The 15,215-nt window shown below is 43.9% G+C and overlaps 1 protein-coding gene across 1 annotated transcript; it reads right to left on the minus strand.

Annotated features, from left to right (window-relative positions):
• Positions 1-4,442: 4,442 nt before the first annotated feature.
• On the minus strand, positions 4,443-14,319 carry RAP2C (RAP2C, member of RAS oncogene family). The gene is made up of 4 exons (XM_065643451.1): positions 14,174-14,319; positions 13,691-14,100; positions 11,634-11,953; positions 4,443-6,931 (listed from the first exon to the last, which is right to left on the minus strand). Exons 2-3 carry the CDS (start codon positions 13,961-13,963, stop codon positions 11,675-11,677), a joined length of 552 nt encoding a protein of 183 aa, XP_065499523.1. The 5' UTR covers positions 13,964-14,100; positions 14,174-14,319; the 3' UTR covers positions 4,443-6,931; positions 11,634-11,674.
• Between the last annotated feature and the right edge of the window lie 896 nt (positions 14,320-15,215).

The following is a 15,215-nucleotide window of genomic DNA, read 5'->3' on the forward strand; positions in this document are numbered from 1 at the left end:
GTCCTACAGCCAAAGGCTTCATCTGAGGAAGCTGTGAAATCGAGTCCGTAATGCTGGGTGAAGAGACCAAAACCTAGTGGGAAGGATGGAGTTCTAAGGAACTATATTGCTCATTTTCATGACATATGTGGCTTTCTCTTGGCTCAAGACAACTAGGTCTGGTTGAGTAAGCCTTGATTACATGTAGGCAAAGAAATGCACATGTTCTCCAGGTGCCTCCAGGCCAATAGATCAGACCCATCTCACCATATGGATCTTGATCCTGAGTTTTGTTAACAAGTTTCCCTCCCAGGTAGACTTTCTTCCCCCACTCCCTTCTTTTCCTTTTATTCTTCCTCAAAAGACCCTTATCACACCTCAGTCGTACCAAGGCCTGCCAAATTCCAGGCATATAGCTCAAAGCAGAGCTAAAGTTGCATCAAAGCCGTTCTTCAGAGCAGGCAGTGGAGGACAGAGCAGCAACCATCTGAAGCTGGGAGCTCGGCACGTTTGTAGTCAAAGGCAACCCCTGTCTCATGGCTCCTCTTCCAGGGCCCTCTGGCAGATGGTGATAGCTATGAGATGACAGACGTGTTTCAAAGAACAGGCAACATTCCTATATCGTGACTGTCCTAAGGTTTCAGAAGTACATTCATAAAACCTTTCTAAATGATTAATATGGGCCCCAAAAGGGGACAATTCAGATGGCCTGAGATACCGCGCTGACAATTAATAGAGAAACAGCTTAGCCAGCTGAAAGGAAAGGAACATAGCTGGATTTCAAAGCGCTTCTAACCACGGTCTGACACTGGACAGGCCTCAAAGCTAAAAATCTTTCTTCTAACCTGTTAAAAACACACCTGCATTACTGAGGTTAGACATAGGGCATTTGGCAAGTCTGTGCTAATTCCTGGAACAACGAATGGAAACCAATGCCAGGATCAGCAACGTGACACAGGGCTGTAAGGGACTTCAGGAGATGACACACAACAACCCAGCGCGTGGAGACAGGAACTATCCAGAGCACACATGCACCTTCCTCCAGCAGTGGTTATCCCGTGTCAGCTTTGAACATTCTCCACCCCTCCACAGAACCACAGCTTGCTCCAGCACTTAGCCAAGCTCTGTGAGCAGCTCTCTCTCTTTTCCAACATAAACCAGCTCTGCTGAAAATTCAGTTTATTTCTGCTTGTTTTCCCCTAGCAGCCATGCTGTTGCTGATTACACGATCATTATTAATTTGCTTTTAACAAAAAAGGTCTAAGGTCTAATACAGCAGTAGGATGAATCCCAAGCTGATGATTAATCATCCTACCTACCAGTTCCCAAAAAGGCAAGTAGCCCTTAAGGAATGTCACGAACAGCAAATATATTTTCTCTTTTATGGGCTGACCAGATAATTTAAATCTGATGTCAAGGCAGATCTTCTAAGGATGTAAAACTGGATTAACTAGTCAGCCTAGAGGCAGGAGAAAAAGAAAAACAGAAAACCAAAAAACTTAGAGCCAGAAATTTCCCAGAAAACTGATTGTTTGGTTTACTGAGTTACAGTCATTTATCAGTTATACCTTTCAGTAAAAGCAGAAGAAGTCTAAGTCTGAATCAGTTACATTTTAGTTTCAGAAATGTATGAAAGATACTAATGCTTTTAATAAATCTAATAAAATTTTAACTTTGTTCTTTAGGTTCTAGACCGCTTATTTATTCACATGCAAGAAGTCTAATTTCAAAATTATTCTACAACGCTGGTGCATCTGATTTCAGGTAAGTCCAAGCACCTCCCCATCTCTAACACAGCCTCCCACATCATGTCCCCAGGAGGGCAGTGCTACAATTACCATTTTTCTTCTGAGGCAAGAACAATTGAGGTCATCCAGTAACAGGCAGCATCTTGGAGTCTCAAATCCCACGCAAGCCTGATCACTAGAAATATGATTTGGAGGAAGTAAGTCAGTGTCAGAAAGCTGTCACAGCACACTTGGGCAGAAACAGCCAACACTGAGGAGCACAGATACACCACAAACCAACCAAACAGCAAAGTCTGCCTACGGGTGAACATTTTGCAGGTTCCTGCAACACGAGAGACTCTTCTCCATCAATTTTTGCAGTCATTGCAATTACTGCTCCAGAATTTTTGGGGGGGGACTTGAACGGAACCTCAGCTGTCAAAGAGAGAATCAAAGGCAAGTAAGTTGATTCCGTACCAAATACTTTGTTTCCACGGAGAACAAGAAAGTTGCATCCCCTACAATCTTGTAATGCAACTGTAGCACCACTGCCGGCCAAGCTATTGGGCTATCGGAAGCTCAATGCTGCCCTCAGCAGAGCCAAAAAACTACTACAGGTAGGATCTGACCCCTGAATGCAGCACTGTTGCCAACATTCAGCTGAAAGTCCATCTCCGCTCCTTGCAGCTGTATTGACAAGCCAGAGATAAAAGTGGCAAATTAAAAAAAAAAAAAAAAAAACCTGCATTATTTCAGTTTCACAGGGCGCAGAGCACAGGGCCACCTCCTGTGCTGAGGGAGCTCGCCCGCAGCTCCAGTAGCTCTGCAAACGCTTCCTCCCGCTGCCGAGCAAGCGAGCGGTGACTCACCAAACCAAAGCGCCTACCAGCAAACCAAGCTGCCCGGGCTGCTGACTTTTCAGCAGGGATAACTCAAACAAGTCAACGTGTATTGTTTTAGAATCCATATCTCATTTTAATTAAGACTAGACACTTCCACCTAGCTTCAAACTGTAATCACATCCAAGCCTATTAGGGCAGACGGCAGCGCACTGCTCAACGCGAGGTGTGGCTGGCAGTTCCCCTTCGCCCATGCAGGGATCTGTCTCCTGCACCTCCTGCCAGGGCTGTCCCCACTGCGGGGTTCACGCCCAAGTGCAGCCGGCCAGGCTACAAGGCCCAGCTCTGCCCTTGTTAGCGACTCATTTACTTAGCAACTCATTTACGTGTCACTCGTGCTGGGCGGGGGAGAAGAATCCTCTGGTTTGTGGTTAGCTCCTGCTCTCCAAACACACCAGAAGACATACCCGTCCTCTGGCTGCATGGGGGAAATGGGACACAGGAGAGCTTTCCAGAGGGCCTGTGCAGTTTTGTAGAAGAGCTGTTAAACCAAAGAAAAAGCTGCCTATGAAACTCCATCTATACAGCCCCCCAAAACAGCCATCCCGGATTTAAAGCAACGTGCTGCTGTCACACCTATTCTACGAAGGACACCACTCAACTACACCACTCAACTACTTGTACAGCGGCAGCTGGAGGTCACTCTCAGCACCAAGACTTTCGAAAGATGATGGCCTTAAACACAAATCTTGCGTACCTCCTTAAAACTACCAACCCAGTTGTGCAAAGTCACAGGCACTTACTGGCTGTACTTGCGTTCACTTCCCAGCCTCCGAGTAGGAACAGGAAGCAACTTGCTGAGTTGCACCAAGTACCACAAGGAATCAGGAATATTATTGCTCAATTGCAACTTCTTTTAAACCGCATGAGAAATCAGACTCGGTGACCAACCCACTTGTCACCTCTTGAAGCAGACCGGTCCTAACATGTTGGCTGCCTGTCAGAACAGGGTGTGCTTCACCCCCAGCCCCTCGGCAAGGTTAAAGGAAGCACACATTTCATCCAAGATCACTTGGAAGGATACTCTGCCCTTCTTCTCTGTCATTTTCCTCTCAAGACAGAAACTACTCCTCCACCACAGTGAAGGAAGTGTGAGCAGGAAGAAGAAACAGCATTGCAACCTACCTTCAAGATAAGACAAAGGCTATTTTAGCTGGAGGAGGGGTGGTGAGCACGCTAGGTGGTTTTGCCTGTTGACACATCACTGAGGACTGCAAGTACTAAGGTAGCAAGTTTTTCTAAAGTTTAAATCACATTCTACATTAACACATGGTTTTAGTTACAAATGCAATATTAAAGGTCAGTACCACGACTGTAAGTTCTGAGGAAGATGTGCTTTTTGTTACACAGCCCAGATGACAATCACTGACTTGGCAAACTCAAGGCTTTTCCTGAGCATTTAATTCTTATCAAGTTGCTTTGGGCACTCTCAGCTGGAAGGTTTTCTAGAAAAATCTTCTGCTTCTCCTGAGGCAGAGCTCCAAGAGCACTCACTTTGCTAGCATGGTGGAAAGATGCCAGTTCTGGATTATTACGGTAGAGAACAGCTACAGAGACACTGCAAGATGCTGTCAGGACTCACAGTTGCGTTCACACACACAGCCTGTACGAAAAGTAAGAACATTAAAGACTTGGACAAGGCAAATGAAGATACTTCTTTGAACAAAGCTTCATCATACTGGCCTGTGAGGAGGGACACCATTACTGCTCTGATGTTACTACATTTAAAATAACCAGTACCTCAAAAAAAAAAAAAAAAAAAAGGCAGATTGTCACTTCAGCCCACTTTAGAAGAAATTGAACACAGACTACTCACCCCAGTTTGGTAATACAGGTATCTATTTTATTAAAAAAGTTACAAACAGGTGGACTGTAGAGTTGTCTTACAAAATGACAAGAATGAATTCTACTGGAAAAAACTTTTTACAAAGCATTATAGGTAATTGTTCCATTTTTGCACTTGTTATTCCAGATTTCACCTATCACTGATAAAGATACAGTACATTAGATACATGATGTTAGGTTACATTTTTATTTGTAGAGCCCTACTGCAGTGATTTGAACAACTCCTAAACAGATGCCATAGTAAAGACAATACATATTGCATTTATTATTAGCCTTTTACTCTAATAAGCAACTTCACATGCAATCTATTGAGGAAGCCTAAAATAACTTTTGGTCCCTTTTTCCCCCCACAGTGTGCTGAAGAAACCATCTCTCGTTTTCCCAGTCCTGTCACTCTAAGCTAGTTCAAGTTTTTTAAGCTTTTTTCTTTTTTTTTTCTTTTTTTTTTTTTTTTTGGTGCTGAGGTCAATGAAAATGAACACTGATTTGATAACTACCCATAGGAATGAACCACTGATTAATATTAACCAACTTTTCCCCCCCTTAGACAAAGAAAAACTAAGATCTTTTCTGAATTACTTTTATTTCCTATTACTTCCTTACAACCTACAAAAAAGATCAACAACCACCACTTAAAAAGAAAAATCTACTTTGAATACAAGGTTTGGTTTAATTCTGATATTAAAGTGCAAACCTAAGTATTAGCCTCAGCCTGCTTATAAAGTTTGTACAAACAAGGGGGAAAAAAAAAATTCAAGTAACCCCACAGGAAAAAAAAAAAAAAAAAAAAAATCAGGTGTTTCGCTACCCAAGCAGAAAACCTGGTGTCCTCTTCTTTTAAGGATTCAAATTCAACACTGAATATAGACTCAGAATCTTTATTTCTGCTAACACTGTAAAGTCAGCCTGCATTATTAACAATAAAACACATTAATGTTGAGACACTGTACCGGTGATCTTTTATTGTTTAGAATGCCATCATCCACAATACAATTCATAAGTTTGAAACTGCTTAACCTCACATATCCATCACTGCTTTTACTGGAGCTTTTCTCAAAGTTATTTAGCTATTACAGGGAAAGAATGTACATTTCTAGAAGCATGTTCAAATGACTAAAGCTGGGCTCCTAAAAACCTAGAACTTTGGTGCAGTAGGTGAGCTGCAGTTATTAAATTTCTGCAAAAAAAATTACACATTTTAAACCACTGCTAGAAAAATCTCTCATGTATGCAACATGTTAATAAAACTGAACAAAAAGATTTCATCTGTTCTTTGTACATTTTCATTCTGCTCTTTATACCTGTGTTATTGTTAAAATTTTCAAGTATTCAGAGAAAATGTCGATCAGGTAAACAATAAGGAAGGCAATGGCTGTTTAAAGCACGCTTGCAGTTAGTATCACTGAAACCTGGTGCTTTTCCCCTTGTTACACCAACTTGTCTCTAATATTAAACTTGTTTATCGGGAAAAAAAATAACTAAAAAGCAATTTGTGACAGTGCAAGAAAAACTTTAACAAATATTGCTTTAAAATATTATTCAGAAAGACAAACATTAGGAAGTATAAAATGTAAAGTGATCTTATTTGCATTAGATTTACATGTGCAGAGGTCTACTAGATGTCTCTTAATGTGCCAGGCAAAGCTGAGCTGACTGATGAGCATACAGCCCATTTTGAAGGATACATTATCCCTTTTCAAGGCATAAGGAAGCTATTTGTAAACAAGCAAGTTTAGAAACTCAGTAGAAGGAAAAGTGTGCTGCCATTTTTCAATGCTACAATTGTAATTCTTGATTAAATGAATTCAAGAAACCCATGATTGCAAGAAAAGAAACATCAGCTGAAGACTTTACATCCCATTCCAAGTAATCCCTATTGCCAAATCAGACCAGTTACAAACACAATATCACAGCTGTATTTGCCAAGAAAAGGGATACTACATCCATACAACAGAGGTGCCTTCAGTATCTTTTCATGACACTGTCACACGTAAACAAGAAGTCTCAAAGAATGTCCAACTACATTGTAGGAGAAAACTTTGCAAACAGAAATAAGCACTGATGCGAGGTAATATACAGAAGTAACCATTTGTTTAAGGCTCAATTTATTCTCCATTAAAACTCTCTTCTTTTAAAAGGCATTGAGTAGGTAATACTGAGTTTAAGTATTTAATAAATACAAGTTCAGAAATTGATTAAAGAAATCAATTAAAATATTAAAAATGAACTCTTGCATATTAGCCATTATATGAACTTAGAAAGCTATAAAAGGACTGATAGATAAAGAACAGATTTTTAAACTTATGGTAAACATGCTAAGCATTCTGATTAAGGTGTGTGGATCCTGGAGGCCACCAACCTTATGCACTTAGATGTATGGCAATGTGCTGTAATAGAGACAGGTTTACCAAGGCTCAGCTCTGCAACCTGGGCTGAAAGTTCTCCAAAGCAGCATCTGTGCACGTTTCCTCTGAGTTTTATCTGCAATTTAAACAAAATAACTAATGAAAGCCACGTTCAATACACATTCAAAGTGAAGTCAGCTTCTCCCACAGCGTGGAACAGCTGGTTTTCCATAGTGAGCTCCAAAGCCCCACTTTACACAGCAGCATTCTTGAAGTTCTCCTCCTCTAATTCTGGTGATACAAGAGGTAAGCAGGTAACAACTTATTGCTATGAACTTTGTAACAGCTGCCCCCATGGGATACCAAATTGCTTCTGAAGATATGAAACACTTCAGAAATTTAATTTCTCCTGTACAGAGACACATACACTAAGCTTTGCATTGGTGGTGAGCAGGCACTACAGCACCCACTAACATGAGGCAATGGCCTTTTGCACAAGTTCTGGAAACAGGCAGGTGAGCCAAGTAATTCAGTTTTGATATCTGAGTTCTCAGCATCCAGATCCTCTAAGCTACTGCTAAAAAAACAAAAAACAAAAACCAAACCCTTAGCATTCATCAGATTTAGCCTCAGCAGGGACAGAACTGTAAGCCTCTGTAATCAACCAAGCACACAAATGTAAGTAGTCACCAATGTGAGAAATACACCCTGGGAAGTGCAAGCAAGTTATCAGAAATACAAAGATTTATCTGCAGAGATATTCTAAAAGCCTCTGTCGAAGCTCAGTCTGTAGAAGCCTGTCCTTCATTCACATACGCATGCACTTCAGTGAAGCTTGACGCTTGGCTTTTCAGGGATTTTGATGAGTCTTCTCAATTTTTGAAGTAATTCCTTCGTAGGAGTCAGCACCTTACATTACCTACTGCACCACTTCTTTACAGCTGTTGATTTGCTCTCAATTAACAGTTTATCCCTAGAGAGTGCTCCAACAGTCAGGGTTTCCCTTCATGCCTAAAGGTCACCCCCAATATTTGGGAGCAGTACTCCTGTGCTGACAGGAGCCAATAGCCAGGTTTTGCTTGCCTGTTTGTTTTCCAGCTAACAGTAGTTCTCATCCAGTCTGATGAGCATGTGTCCCACCACACACTGTTTTAAATGGGGAGGGTCCCTGTCCTGTCCAAACAGCAAACACTTAACTTTTAACAGAGATGGATTCGACTCACTTAAGAGGTGTTTTATCTTTTCTTAGAGCACAGGAAAGGCAAACCATTTACAGTGCAGCTCCTCATCCTGCACGGGTTAGATCGATCCCAAAACTTCACCTAAATCCAGCACCCAGTGCTGTGGCCAGCAAAGAATTGCTGGGGATAGTAAGAACAGAGAAAGCAAGTAATGGTATTTTCCTCCACATGCTCTTTCAGTGTCCTGGCATTTGCAGGCTAGGGACCTCTGGATTCAGATTTGTAATCTTTCCATTTAACTTGTGCTTAGTTACTACAATTAGCACCATATAGTACCTTATCTGGTTTCACTTGCCCATGAAATTTCTATAGCACACTCTATTCTCTTCTGTGAGTAGGCAGGAAAGGGAGGAGTGTTAGACAATCTAGTGTGATAAATTTGGCTGTGTTGCATACCCACACAGACCAGAAAACAATATACTTTCAGTTTTTATCCCTAAAGCAGAGTACACTTCCTTCAAAGTGTGCTTATATCAGTTATTCATGAATGAAGGGGATAGAAATCACTAATCAGCATCAGCCTTTCACCCCAATAGTAAGGTGTTCCCACTGCGATTAGTACCTCTGCAGAAAATTTTTAACACACCAGCACTGTAACAGGTGCCATATTTTAAAGAAGATTTAAAATACAAACCACTGTCATATTGAGAAATACTAGAGCGAGGAACAGAGAGCAGCTACGGGAAATCTCACATCTCTGAATGCAATAATGAGGTGACAGGAGCTCACTGCAGAAGCAGGAAAGGGAAGGGGGAGAAACAGGATGCAAGAACAACGCACATTTTTAAAAGGAACTATGGAGTATCCTGGTTATGTAGTTATGTTCCATCCTTCATTTCACCCAAGGTGGCTGACTGGAACAGTAATTTAAGCAAGTGCTGCTAAAACATGTCATGAAAGAACCAACACAACATCATACCTGACAGACAGGTTGAGGTGTCAACACCAAAAAGAGGTAAGCGGTACTTGCTAGTTAAAACTGACACTGAAACAGCCTTAGATAAAACCAGGTCCAGCATATAATACACCTCCCCCATGGGTTTCTCCATCAGAACTGTAAAGACATGAACTGTTTCTACCTAATTCATTCTGAACTAACCTAAAGACTCCTACTGGACATGGACTGGTCACAGAACTCAGAGATGGTGAAGATCATGCCAGGACAGAGCTATAGTTTAAGCTCACTTCCTACACACAGCTTTTCAGAGAGTTGGTTCCACTTCCTCAGTTTCAGTTTACCTGGGAGGGGTCACTGCTAAAGCAGATGTTTGAGAAGCAGCAATTGTTCCTGGATCACAGATAAGTAGAAGAATTACAAAGCTGACTAAAGCTATCACAGGACACCATCAGCAGGTCTGCTACACTAGAGCACATCAGACAGAAATTATCAAGCAGTAAAGGCTTATCATAAAGTTAATGAGAACCTACACCTACTCAAAGAACAAGAATAAAATGGGAGCCAAGAAGAAGAAAAGATCCCAAAGTGTGAGGCTGAAATGAAAGATGTGGAGCATGAAGATGTTCCAGACATGGTAAGATCTGGACTGAACAGGAAGCTGCTTAGGAAGGAAAGTTTGGCACGGATGATGAGATTGCACTGTGCAGAAGCAGCATCTCCTAAAAGCGAGGAAGTATTTTGCTGCTAGAAGCTTGATGTGACACCATGACCTAGGCAGAATGGAGAGGAAATCTGTATTACCTCAATTTCCCCTTTAAGACTAAACTTGATATTTAATGTTAAATCCAGAAGCAGGCAGGTTACAAAAAAGCTTCCCTTAGAAGTACTCCCTTCTGAACGTATATATTTTATGGATAGAGGGCCTGATTTTGTCAGAGTGGAAAACAGCAATCTGCACAAGATGAACCACTAGTAGCCCAGGGGACTGCCACAAGCTTTGGCGTGATACCTGAAGTCCACATTCTTGTTTGTGAAGCTGCCTTAGAAACAGCCAAAACATTGCATTGCTATACTATATAATTCAAGATATTAACCCTGCATCGCTCCGTTAAAAAAGCAGTAATTCCTCTGGTCTTCTCCTTCCTATAACCTTAAAAGGCTCTGCATGTGTTAGGGATTAGTGTATGAGGAAGGACTTTGTGTATACTTTTCTCTGCTCCAATACAAGCAGTTTGCTCACGTTTCAGCAAGCACACACCTCTTAGGTGGTGACAGCAGTCTCTCCTTATTTCACAGAACTGGAGATAAAAACATTGTGTATTATCTTCAGTATGACAGTGCTAGGGTCATGAGTATCTAAAATTTTACATTCACAAAGCACTTGATAACAATCTCAAAGACAAGCTTTGAGACTTCACTCTCTGACCTTGCACTCGAGATTAAAGAGGTAACATGGTCCAAAGCTTCCAGTAATAACCTATTTTCCCTCTTGTCACTCAGACACAAAAAGCTCCTTTGACTCAAGCAAGAGCTACTAATGTGGCAGTTGGAGCCGAAGCCTCAATCAGTGCAGCTTTCAAGAGTTCCTTCCCTCGAATTTTCATGTCCTCCCTCATCCCCACACTTCCCCTCAGAGATCACATTGAGTTGTTCGCCAAGAGAGGTCCAACAGACAACTGAAGGTCTGATGGACCAGCTGGCTGCACACCGAGTGTATATAGAGGAGCCCTTGTCGTGGATTCAAGCCGATGGTAAAACCAGACCTGCAATGGCTACAGGCAAAAACAAAAGCAGAGGGGTCCAGAACTGCCTTGCACAGGAGTGACAACGCTGCTGCATGCAGGGGAGGAGCGGATGCATTTACACCATCAGGTGAAAAAGGTACTGACAACGACCACCAAGCGTGCGAAGGGCCAAGAGCAGCTATCCTTGCAGATAAAAAATAAAAACCAAAGCAATGCCCGAGACAGGGGAAGGTTTATAGATGCCCCTCTGAACACTCCGCTCTTGCCACACCTCTGATGAGTCACTGGGAAAGGAAAGAGTCGGGCACTGGGATGCCATTTTATAGTGTGTTCTCTGCTCTGGAGATTTCACTTGAAAAGCACTTTGCACATGCCCTTGACTAGTACACATGGGCTTCAAGCCACTCCTCACAACTCAGGGTGGTTCTCTTTTAAATTTCTTCCACTGATAAGGCAGAAATGTACTTGAAGTACATTCAGTTTCTGTACCATAGAATTTTTTTTTATATAAGCTCAAAGTCTTCTTAGCAAAACTATCAGGAAACTTGGTCACAATAATCCCATTTAACTCCAAGGTAATTCCCATTACTTGAAAATAATTCAGATACCAACTACAACCAATAATGAAACCCACTGCAACATCACAAAACGTTATTAAGGATAATGCAATGTCATATATAGCAATGACACTTAAAATAGGTGTCGATGAGATAATTTGTCTTGTAAAATTGCTGCAAGTAAATGTAGCATTCCCTGACTAACCCTACTGAAGTAATGCGACAAATCCATTTGACTCAAGTAATCATGTGCAACCAAATGCACAAGCTTCTATCTCTTTCGGAGGAAGGCTACCTCCAGGTTAGACTCCTTAATTTCAGATTCCCTGTCACGCTTTCTCTGCTTAATTAAACAGCACGATTATGCACGTCAATTAGTTATGACTGCTCCACCAACCTGCTCTGTATGGCCATGATTGAGGTTTTTCTTAATTTCTCTCACTGGACGATGCAAGTTGTACAACACTGATCTTGTTTTTCAGGCAGGGAGGCATAGTTCATTTGCCTGACGATCTCCGCAAACAGTTCATCCACCATTGTTTTGCTCTTGGCTGATGTCTCCATGAAGGGACAGCCCCACTCCTGAGCCAGGGCTCTGCCTTCTGCAGATAAGACCTCCCTCTCCGATTCCAGATCCACTTTATTCCCCACTAGGATCAGGGGAACTTTCTCGTATCTCTTCACCCGGACAATCTGGTCCCTCATCGGCTTGATGTCCTGATCAAACAATCCAACTGGTTAGTGTGGGTAAATAATCACATGAAATTACTACATAACCACATTTTAATAACCCTCACATGCAACTGAACATTCCAAATACATCAGAAGCCTTCTTAGATTCATGCAGATCTAGAACTCAGAGGAAGTTCACTATTCATTTTTAATAAAATTTTTAAATTTTATATAAATGCATACACATTTTATAAAATGTATGCATATATACAAACAGAAAGCCACTTCTGTATTCTGAGAGTTTTGCTTCAGCTAGAGAAAGACACAACAGAGCTGCTTTGAAAGTTGATTTCAGTTTTCTGAAAAAAATTGTCTGAAGTCGAATGACCTGCACCATTACACAATCATTTAGGAAGCTTGTGTTTAGTTTACAGCTTGAGAAAGCTTGTAATTTAAATGAAGTCTTCTCACTTCTGGAATGCTTAGAATAATTCATTGTCAAAAAATTTAATCACATGTAAGTAATCAAATTAGATGCCGTAAAGAGATTTTATTACCTAGAGATGCATTTGTTCAAGTCTGAGCTAACACTAGGAGTTTACACTTGACAGTCTGAGTCAGCCTCCTCTGCCCCCTGAGTGTTTTGAGTTACTATCAGCACTAAGTTCTACAAATTCTCGCATAGTTCTGAGACAAAGCAAATTAAGCATTTGAAGTTACCACTGCGTAAAAGAACTGCAGAGAGTTGTTTACACCTACAAGCTGCAGAGTAAACATGCTATGGACAGACAAGAATCACTAAATATTGACAGGGTGGACTACTGACTGTATGTCCATTCCTCGAATAATGCGGACTTGCTGGTCCCCAAAATAAGGGAAAACGAGTGGAGAAGCATCCCAATGTCATTGCTGTTGTTTTCCAAAGAAAGTATGTCTTCAGCTTACACATGGGCTATTTCGAGGCCTCTGCTCAGATAAAGTTTAGCCTTCAGCAGAAGCAAACATACTGCTTCAGTGGGGGTGTGCAAGGTTTTGCCAAGCAGCTGGAATACACCCAACTCAGCAACTGAAGCCAACGCAGTAGTTGCAAATCCCTGCGCTGCATGCAGTGCTGCTAAATCCACTTATTCCCCATAAATAAAGCCTCATTTCTAGAGGCATCTTAGATGAGTTACTGTCTAAGATATCTCCAATTTTTGCAGAGTTTTAATAGTAGAAATGAAATCCAGACCCACAAATTATCACATATGAGTTGCTTTTTCTCTCCAGTACACCACCTTCTCTGTGAAAACATCGAGCTTATGCTGGACAGAAATATATCTGGGGGCAAGGGTGAGCAAAATAGCAGCTTACTTAATAAGTCACAACTGCAGAACAATAAGACTCTCTTCAAGACCAACTGAAGAACCAGGCCTTTCAAGAAGGGGGAGGGGGGGAAGAAAAAAAAAGAAAGAGGAAGTCTCGATTTTAATATCGAGTGATTTCTTCATAAAATAGGATTGCCAAAAGATTTCTATGGGGGAAGTGTGAGCGGGTCATTGTTTTCGAACACTGCATGGGATTTAACAATGGTGGTACCCTGACAAGTACCAGCAAAGCAAGGAGCTTCCCCCCCGGGCTGGTAAATGCACCTTCGAGTGGGGCATTTTCCCTTTGGCCCCTTCGGAGATAAAGCGCTTACACCTACACATGGCTGACCCTAAACCTTCCTCCTCGGCCCAGCGCCTTCCCCAGGGCAGGAACGGCTGTGAGGAGGGTCCAGCCGCCTCCCCGCCGGGTTACCTGGAAGGACTGCTGGTTGACCAGGCTGTAGACGAGGATGAAGCCTTGGCCGTTTTTGATGTAGAGATCGCGCATGGAGGCGAACTGCTCGGTCCCCGCCGTGTCCAGGATCTCCAGCACCGACGGGGACGAGTCCACCTCGATCTCCTTGCGGTAGAAGTCCTCGATGGTGGGGTCGTACTTCTCGATGAAGGTCCCGGTGACGAACTGCACCGTCAGGGCGGACTTCCCCACCCCCCCGCTGCCCAGCACCACCACCTTGTACTCCCGCATCGGGCCCCGCAGCCGCTCGCCGCTCCCCCGCCGGGCCCGCCGCCGCGGCCCGGGCCTAGGGCAGGCGGCAGCGCGGCCCTCGCATAGCCCCGGCCCGCCTGAGGAGAAGGGCGAGGCCCCGCTGCTCCCGCGCCGGCCTGAGGGGGAGAAGACAGCCGTTAGGGCCCGGACAGCCCCGGCCCCGCCGCCGCCCGCCGCCCCGCTCCTTACCGCCGCGCCTCACTCCATCCCGCCGCGCCTCCGCCGCGGGAACCGCCCGGCAGCGGCCGCCCCCGCCCGGAAGGGTTACGCTGCGGCACCCGGAGGCGCGCCCCTCCCTGCCGCGCTCCCCGGTCCCTTCCGGCGCGGAGCTCCGGCAGGGCCCCGCCCCGCGACGTGCTGCGTCACCGCCTTGCGCTGACGGGGCGCGGGCGCTGAGTGCGGCAACACCCGCCGCGGGGGACGGGTTTGAGTGAGGCACCGGGGCGGCCCCGCCCCTCTTGCATGGGGACGGCTTTTCGCGTGGCACCTGCCCGGCCGCGAGCCGGGATCCGCCCCAACATGGCGGCCCAGCCTGGGTCGGCGGGGGCGGCACAGGGCCCAGGGCCCGGGGGGGCGGCCACTCACGGTGTCCCCTCCCGCCAGCACAGGCCGATCGGGCCCGGTCCTGCCGCCGGCTGTGAGGCCGAGCTGCTCCCGTGGAGCTTCCCAGCGTCTAAATCATTCTTAGTCACGGCAAAAGTTCCATGTAAAAGGTGGTTTTCTTCGAGGAGCGCGGTGGCCGACTCCTGCTCGGTGCTCATTAGAAGCTCGTTTTGGGGAGGGCAGGGCCCCGCCGGGGTGGGTGCTGATGATACCGTGAAATCGGGAAATAAACTCTTAAAACCACGTTTTGGGGTTTTAAAAGTAGCATTTCTTAACCAGCGGCGGGGCCGGACCGGGGGTGTCACTCCCGATGTCCGCCGCCCACCAGCTGGTCATACATGGCTTATATTGACAGAAAATTTACATATTCATTACAATCCTTGACAACCATTAACATATTCCACGTCTATTCTAACACAAGCTAAACGTTTAAACAATGCTAAGTAACATTTGCATGTTTCTCAGTTACCTGTTTTAAAAGAATATGTTGTAAATCTTTGTCAATTTTAAGAACAGGGTATGATTACTAAGTGCAAAGATTCTATGGTTGCAAGGTCTGCTTATACAAAAATTCTATGGTTACAGGGTTGGTTAATCTTTAAAGGTTGCTACCTTAATATTCCCCTAA

This window comes from Caloenas nicobarica, chromosome 12 (assembly GCF_036013445.1).
Source record: "Caloenas nicobarica isolate bCalNic1 chromosome 12, bCalNic1.hap1, whole genome shotgun sequence".
NCBI classification, from domain to species: Eukaryota; Metazoa; Chordata; class Aves; order Columbiformes; family Columbidae; genus Caloenas; species Caloenas nicobarica.